Source organism: Olea europaea, chromosome 6 (assembly GCF_002742605.1).
Source record: "Olea europaea var. sylvestris chromosome 6, O_europaea_v1, whole genome shotgun sequence".
Taxonomy (NCBI): Eukaryota; Viridiplantae; Streptophyta; class Magnoliopsida; order Lamiales; family Oleaceae; genus Olea; species Olea europaea.
This window is the reverse complement of record NC_036242.1, coordinates 14,862,305-14,869,651: the sequence shown is the minus strand read 5'-3', so window position 1 is coordinate 14,869,651 and position 7,347 is coordinate 14,862,305. Positions and strand designations below refer to the sequence as shown.

Genomic DNA, 7,347 nt, shown 5'->3' with positions numbered 1-7,347 from the left:
ATTAAATTCTCTCTCTTTTTAAAAAAGACAGGAGACTACTTGTACAAAGAGAATAGTTTGGAAGCAAAAGTAACATTTTCCCTCTCGCTCTCCACTGTTTAAGAAGCAGCCAAGTGATCCAGTAGAGCACAGGTCAGTGACCTTAAGCTTCCGTAGAGAGGGAAATAATGGCTTCCAAAGCTCTCTTCTTCCTTGCCCTACTCTACTTTTCATCCCTATCAACTTTTGCAAAAACTCATGATCCTGGTCTTGTTATGAACTACTACAAAGACATGTGTCCTCAAGCCGAAGACATCATTAGAGAACATGTCAAGCTTCTTTACAAACGCTACAAGAATACTGCATTTTCTTGGCTCAGAAACATCTTCCATGACACTTTGTTCCGGCAAACTCTATATATGCTTAAGCTTTATTTTAGTATGTATATATACATACATCTTTTTGTCTAATTCCCTTTGTGTTGTTTAACGTTTACAGTCATGTGATGCATCATTGTTGCTAGCCTCAAGAAGGAAAGTTTTGTCTGAGAGACACAGACAGAAGCTTCGAAATGAGAAACTTCAGATATATTGAGACCATTAAAGAAGCTTTAGAAAGGGAGTGCCCTAGAATTGTCTTCTGTGCAGATACTCTTCTGTTGTTTGCTAGAGATAGCATTGTTGCGGTAACATTAGTTTTGTTGATCCCAAAGGCGACGTAAAGATTGAGATTAATGACGTTGTATGAAATATGTAACAAGATCACAAATATGAAACAAGATTTTTAAAGTAAAGAAATCAAAGAAAGTTAAGCAGAGGAAACGATGTTTTATTATAACAATATGGAGAGAAAATTACGACACAACAATTTTTGCTCAAACTAAACTAAAAGAAGAGGCCACTATTTATAAGTACATACCATACCATAAAGATGAAAATAATGTAAAATAAGAAAATAATATATTTCTAATAAAATCACATAAAAATAAGGAAATAATTTTTTTATATGAAAATAAGGAAACGATTTTTTCCTAATTTGGGTCATAAACGAAACAATCTCTACCTTGACCCAAATTCTGGTGCAACAAATGAAGCTCTAAAATTTCTCTACCTGAAAAAATATGTCCAACTGTACCGAAATAACCGAACTCTTCAAAACAATAATCAAAATTCTCCATCACCAAAAAGCATCTTCATCTATCCGGCATCCACAATCGACACTTGAACCCAACTCCCTAGTTCCTAAAATTCCACCAAGAAATTACTGTTGACCAAATAGGGTTGAAACACACCCTATAGCAAAAACCACACCAAATTCCTTACTATAACTTTCACCTTCAGTGATCCTGAAAAGCATTACAGACATCACTAACACTACTGTACCTACGCTCTATGAGTCCAACCCTAGCAGCTGAAACAATGTATCTGGTGAAATTGGTTGCAAAGCGGAATTACCAATGCTCTTTTGAGTAATGTTCTGAACCGACTTAGAGCCAATCACAAGAGGCACTGTACCAAACTGAATATCCACCACGGTACTGAACTAGTACTGATATCTTTTAACTGGTTTTGGGGTTCCCTACAAAATGTACAACGAAAACTTCTTCCGTCCCTCCAGTACAATCTGGACACCCCTTCGGACCTTCAAGACTCCACCCCCACCAAAGAAATTATACCCTTTTACATACAGGGTACTCAGGGATATGAGATTTATTTTTAGGTCTGGAACATGTCGAACCTGATCAAATGTTCTGACCGGCCCATCTTGTAAACTTAATCTGACTCGACCGAGACTGGTTGTTTCCCATCACAACTCTACATTGCTTGACAGCCTTGTATGCCTGAAATAAATTCTAATTTGAACACATGATGCGAATATGTCGAATCAAGAATCCACTTCTCATCAGGTTTAGACTCCACATCAGATACCACAGTCAACATCACATCACCACCATCCAAAAAATCATCGGTAACATTAGTCTTGTCCGAATTACATGACTGCCTCCTATGATTTGTAGCTAAATTATCTTTAACCTGCAACTTGTCGTAATCTTTTTTAATGTGTCATTTCCTCCTGCAATAGAAGCAGTACAAATTGCTGAAGTTTGTCCTCAATCTACTCCATCCTCGATCACCATGAGATATCAGAGCTTCCTCATCCCTTTATATAGCTCCAACCCAATGCTTCTTCTTCTTCTTTGAGAACAGAGCATCGTAGACATCCTTAATGGTCAAAGTATCACAATTGTATAGGATGGTGTCCCGAAATGATGAATAAGAGATGGGCGGCGAACACAATAGAATCAAAGCCAGATCCTCCTCTTCGTACTTAAACTTTAATTTCTCTAAATCTGCAACTATTTCATTGAACACAGCAATATGGTCTTCTAGTGACCCCACTTCTGACATGCGATGTGAATACAACTTTTATTTTAGAGTTAGTTTGCTAGTAAGACTTTTAGTCATGCATAACTGCTTCGGTTTCAACCACAAAATAGTCGTCATTTTCTCTTTCAAGACGTTCTGCAAAATATTATAGGATAAATGAAGATGAATCTGTTATAAAACCTTTTGATCCTCCCTTTATTTCTCTTCAGATGTCCAATTACCTGGCATCTTTTCAAAACCCAGCAATGCCTCGTCCAAATCCAACTGCACCATAATAACTCTCATCTTTACTTGCCACATAGAAAATCTTGTATTGCGATTCAACAATGAAAATATCACATTTCCATGTAGCCATCTCTTAAAAATCTCAATCAAATCACGAAGAACCTGCAACCTATCTCTGATACCACTTGTTGATCTCAAAGGTGACGCAATGATTGACATTAATGACGTTGTATGAAATATATAACAAGAGCATAAAGATAAAACAAGATTTAAAGTAAAGAAATCAAATAGAGTTAAGTAGAGGAAATGATGTTTTATTATAACAATGTGGAGAGAAAGTTAAAACACAACAATTTTTGCCTGAACAAAATTGAAAGAAGATGTCACTATTTATAGGTACATACCATATCATAAAGATGAAAATAAAGTAAAATAAAGAAATAATATATTTTCAATAAAATCACGTGAAAATAAGGAGACAATTTTTTTTCTAATTTGGGTTATAAACCTAACAAGTTTCATGAAATTTCTATGTATAATTGTCAGTTTATGGTACATATGCAAGTAGGTACAAGTATAATTCTTAACAACTCACTGAATTCCTTTTCCTTTGACCCTACTCTTTTCTGTTTAATCTTTAACAAGCAAAACAGATCTGAACTTGTTATTGTTTAAATCTGCTCATTTTACATTGGATTACCAATTGCTTGTTGGATAGTATCAATGAAGAAAAATAAGTTAAACCTGGGTTTGTTCAAATTCTCATATGTGGTCGGTCTTGTCCAATATTGTGTGTCAGATATGAACTACTAAGGGGTTGTTCTCTTCGTGTTTGAACTTTGAGTTTTGAATTCATTTTAAATTTTGTGTTTTGAGTGTGTGTTTTGAAATTGTTGAAAACATATTCTTTTTGTTATTTTGAAAAATATTTTTTAAAACATGAAAATTAAAAACATGTTCTTTTCAGGAAATCAAAATGGTCATTTTCTCTTCTCTAGCCACCATGAGATGCCGTCTTCAACCTCACAAACCAACCACCACCTGACTTCCGCCACCGTCGCCACCGGATTTTTGCACCAACACCATCTCTTCATCAATCCCCACCAACCCTACACAAACAACAACCCCAAATGACAGCAAAATCAAGCCAAGCATGGTCCAAAAACAACCACTCACACACGATTTTCTACCAAATTCGATCAACCCAGTTGCTGCCCATGTTAATCACACCCCACAGCTCGATCAAGCTCAGCAAGGCACGTCCATACATGATATTATAACAACAAACAACACAGATATTTGACACAGGACAACGAATTTTCCAGTGACATTGGTGATGACCCATGGGTTCTTTGGTTGCGCCATGATGAGGCAGTGTTAGGGGTGATGATCCACGATCGTGGGTTGCGTCGCCAGAGCTGAAAATCGCGGTTGCAGGGGTCCAACCACTTCCAGGAGAGAGAGATGGACAGAGACCGGATTTTATCAAAAATGGGAGCATTTTCCGCATTTTCAAAATTTTCAAGTTTTACACTGAAAACATCCAAAACGATAAAACCATCGTTTTGTGTTTTCAGTACAATTGTTTTTTTTTTTTTTTTTCAAAAACGCCTTTTCGAAAACGGGAAAGAAAATGCGTTTTCACCGTTTTGAAAAATCGAAAACAGGAAACGATCCGAAAACAACAAAGAGCCCACCATAAAGGTTTCCAATTTCTGCATCCAAGTTTTCGCATTTTAATGCTGAGTTCCAAAGGGTACCCGCTGCAGTAGTTTGTTGTAACTTCTTACTTCGAATGATAAAATAAGCCTGATTTTTTAAGTGTTTGTTTGTGGTTTCTTATTAAAATCCGGTAGAATCCCGTGTGGAAAAAAAATAAAAAGGTTAGTACTATAATATTTTATTGGAACTTGTTTGCAGCTTGGAGGGCCCTACATTCCTCTTAAAACTGGAAGAAGAGATGGCAAAAGCAAAGCTGATATACTTGAGTAATACCTCCCAGACCACAATGAGAGCATGAGTGTTGTTCTTGAGAGGTTCTCTAGCATTGGAATTGACACCCCTGGATTGGTTGCTTTGCTAGGTATGCATACACAGACAAAATATTTAGAACTATAATTTCCCAAATAAATTTATATTTCCATAAAACTTTGCAACCTTCGGAGAGTTTTACAATTGTTCGAGAATTTTACAACTATTCGATGCTTACAGGAGCTTACAACGTAGGTCAAACCCACTGTGTTAAATTGGTTCACCATCTATATCCAGAGGTAGATCCTAAACTCAACCCAGGCAATGTTAAGCACATGCTCCACAAGTGCCCAGATGCGATCCCTGACCCTAAAGCTATGCAGTATGTGAGGAATGACCGTGGCACACTGATGAAACTCGATAACAATTACTATCTGAACATACTAGATAACAAGGGTTTGTTGATTGTTGATCATCGACTTGCTACAAATAAGGTAACCAAGCCCTACGTAAAGAAAATGGCGAAAAGCCAAGATTATTTCTTCGAGGAGTTCTCTCGAACCGTTACTACTCTCTCTGAGAACAACCCTCTCACTGGCACAAAAGGTGAAATACAAAAGCGGTGCAATCTTGCCAACAAGCTCCATCAGAAGGTTTTGCTGCAATTGTACCTGTGAGGGAGAATGGAGTGAGAGTTACAAAATTATGATAGTTACTAATGGTTCTTGAGTGTGGCAATAAAATCGTACTTGCCTTGTAATTATAAGAAATGTTTCAATGCAGATTTCTCCCTTTTCTCAGGCAAAGTGGTTGATGTGGATAAAGGATTCCATGCAAACAACCAAGATCCTTAGGAATCATTTTTTCCCATAGCATAAATAGTAATATATAGAATTAGACAGTACGATAAATACAATTTTAACTTCTGTTCCGTGTAATCTACTAAACCAAGTAATCCGTTAGATGAGATTGGTATCTGCTGTCAACAAATCCAGGGAGAACGGTGGGCATATTTAATCCCAATCGTTTATCACACAGGAATCCACTTACAAGAATAAACACTGTTGTAAGCATAAAATTTATTGGGCATCCAATACATTACGGATAAACACAAATTAGTAATGGAATAGAGTATGCACAACACCATCTACAGCTATCTGAACAAAAAGGCCTCACAAATTCTTAACCATACTCCCTTCAATGTCACGAAAGCAGTTGATACTCTGACAAGAAATCAAGATAATACGTCATCTTGCACCTCGTCCCCAGCATCTCGTCATCCTTACAGAACTTTCTCATGAGTCCAAAAAACGAACTGCTCAAAACATTATTTGCCTTGACACTAGAAGAGCTTCGCCTGTTGTGTTGTTCCGCTTCTCATCATTTGACAGAACTCCTCGTAGTTGATCCGTCCATCCTATAAAATGAAACAATATAATGCTGATCTATATCTAATCGCAAGGTGTCTTATCTCATTTCTTGAATCAGGCATACGCTTACATTATCTGTATCAACTTCTGAAATTATTTCCTTGATTGTGGTCTCATCACCCATACCGTACTCCTTCATAGCAGTTTCCAGTTCATCTCTCGTAATATAGCTGAAATGACACTAGGAAATTAGGCGATGACAAATGTCATGGATAATGCAAGGAAAGCATGAAAAACCCCACAAGCTAGCACTAATTTAACACATAATCAGAGGATTTGGACTTCTTTTTCTTTGTTAAACAGTCTAGTACTGTTAATCCAACTTAACAAACTTCCTTAGATGTGTACAAGATAAATGCAGTTGACATTAGACCATCATCATGGCTTACCCACTGTTATCCTTGTCAAAATACTGAAAAGCTTTAAAGAGATGCTCGTCTCGTTCAAGCTTATGTCTATGCATCGTAGCAGTTATAAATTCAATATAATCAATTGTCCCATTTCCATCCACATCAGCCTGAATTATAAAGAATGAACAGATTAATCCAAGGAAGCAGTCATGGCAAATAAAGGTTCTATAAATTTTGTCCATAGAGACGATTGGAACTTACAGCTTCCATGAGTTGTTTTACTTCTACTTCTGACAGTTTTGACCCAAGGCGAGCCAATCCAGATTTCAATTCTTCATATGTGATTGCGCCACTCTTGTCTGTGTCCATATTTGTGAACATTGCTTTGAGACCTTTAATTTCTTCTTCAGATAAACTTTGTGCAATGACCTACAGGAGTTTCCAAATGCAACAGCACATAGTAAGGAAAAGAACATCTCCATCTAAGTTCGAGCAATATTGCATATATTACATGGTTGCCAAAATGATCAAGATCCATGACCATAGGAAAAGTACTTTTTTGATACCATATAGTAAATTCTCTAAAGAACTCCATTCATGTCAAGTCGAATTCCCTCTACTTTCTATTTGAGGTTGTTTCATAATAATAGTCATTATTCCTTAAATGGAAATTTTTTTAGTATTCCACGTGGGACCTACTCATCTACTGGTTACCGCAAAAATGCAATTTATGAGCACCTTTTTTGGTCCCTAGATTAATTATATATCATGTTTTTCACTCTTACCTAAAAGCTTGTTTATCAGAGTGGCTTTTTTCCCCCCAAAATCATTTTCAACCTGAGATTCTATTAGATTCACAACTTTTCACTATTTTTTAACCATATATTCTCCAAAAAATCATTTTTCCATTGGAAAAATCTGTGCCAGACAAGCTTTAAACAATCATACCAAGATATTGATATTGACCCTAAGGAATTGATATAAATTGAAAGCAGTCTATTATCC

At 36.5% G+C, this 7,347-nt stretch overlaps 1 protein-coding gene and 1 pseudogene across 2 annotated transcripts in view; one reads left to right on the top strand and one right to left on the bottom strand.

Annotated features, from left to right (window-relative positions):
- Positions 1-167: 167 nt before the first annotated feature.
- Positions 168-5,783, top strand: LOC111395968 (annotated as a pseudogene).
- Positions 5,501-7,347, bottom strand: part of LOC111395967 (calcium-dependent protein kinase-like) — a 39,543-nt gene continuing 37,696 nt past the window's right edge. For both annotated transcript variants that reach the window (XM_023022206.1, XM_023022207.1), the window contains exons 5-8: positions 6,604-6,771; positions 6,382-6,509; positions 6,063-6,162; positions 5,501-5,979 (exon numbers count right to left, since the gene is read on the bottom strand). In XM_023022206.1, the coding sequence (XP_022877974.1) occupies positions 5,905-5,979; positions 6,063-6,162; positions 6,382-6,509; positions 6,604-6,771 (471 nt within the window). In that variant the 3' untranslated portion in view covers positions 5,501-5,904. The remainder of the gene's footprint in view (positions 5,980-6,062; positions 6,163-6,381; positions 6,510-6,603; positions 6,772-7,347) is intronic.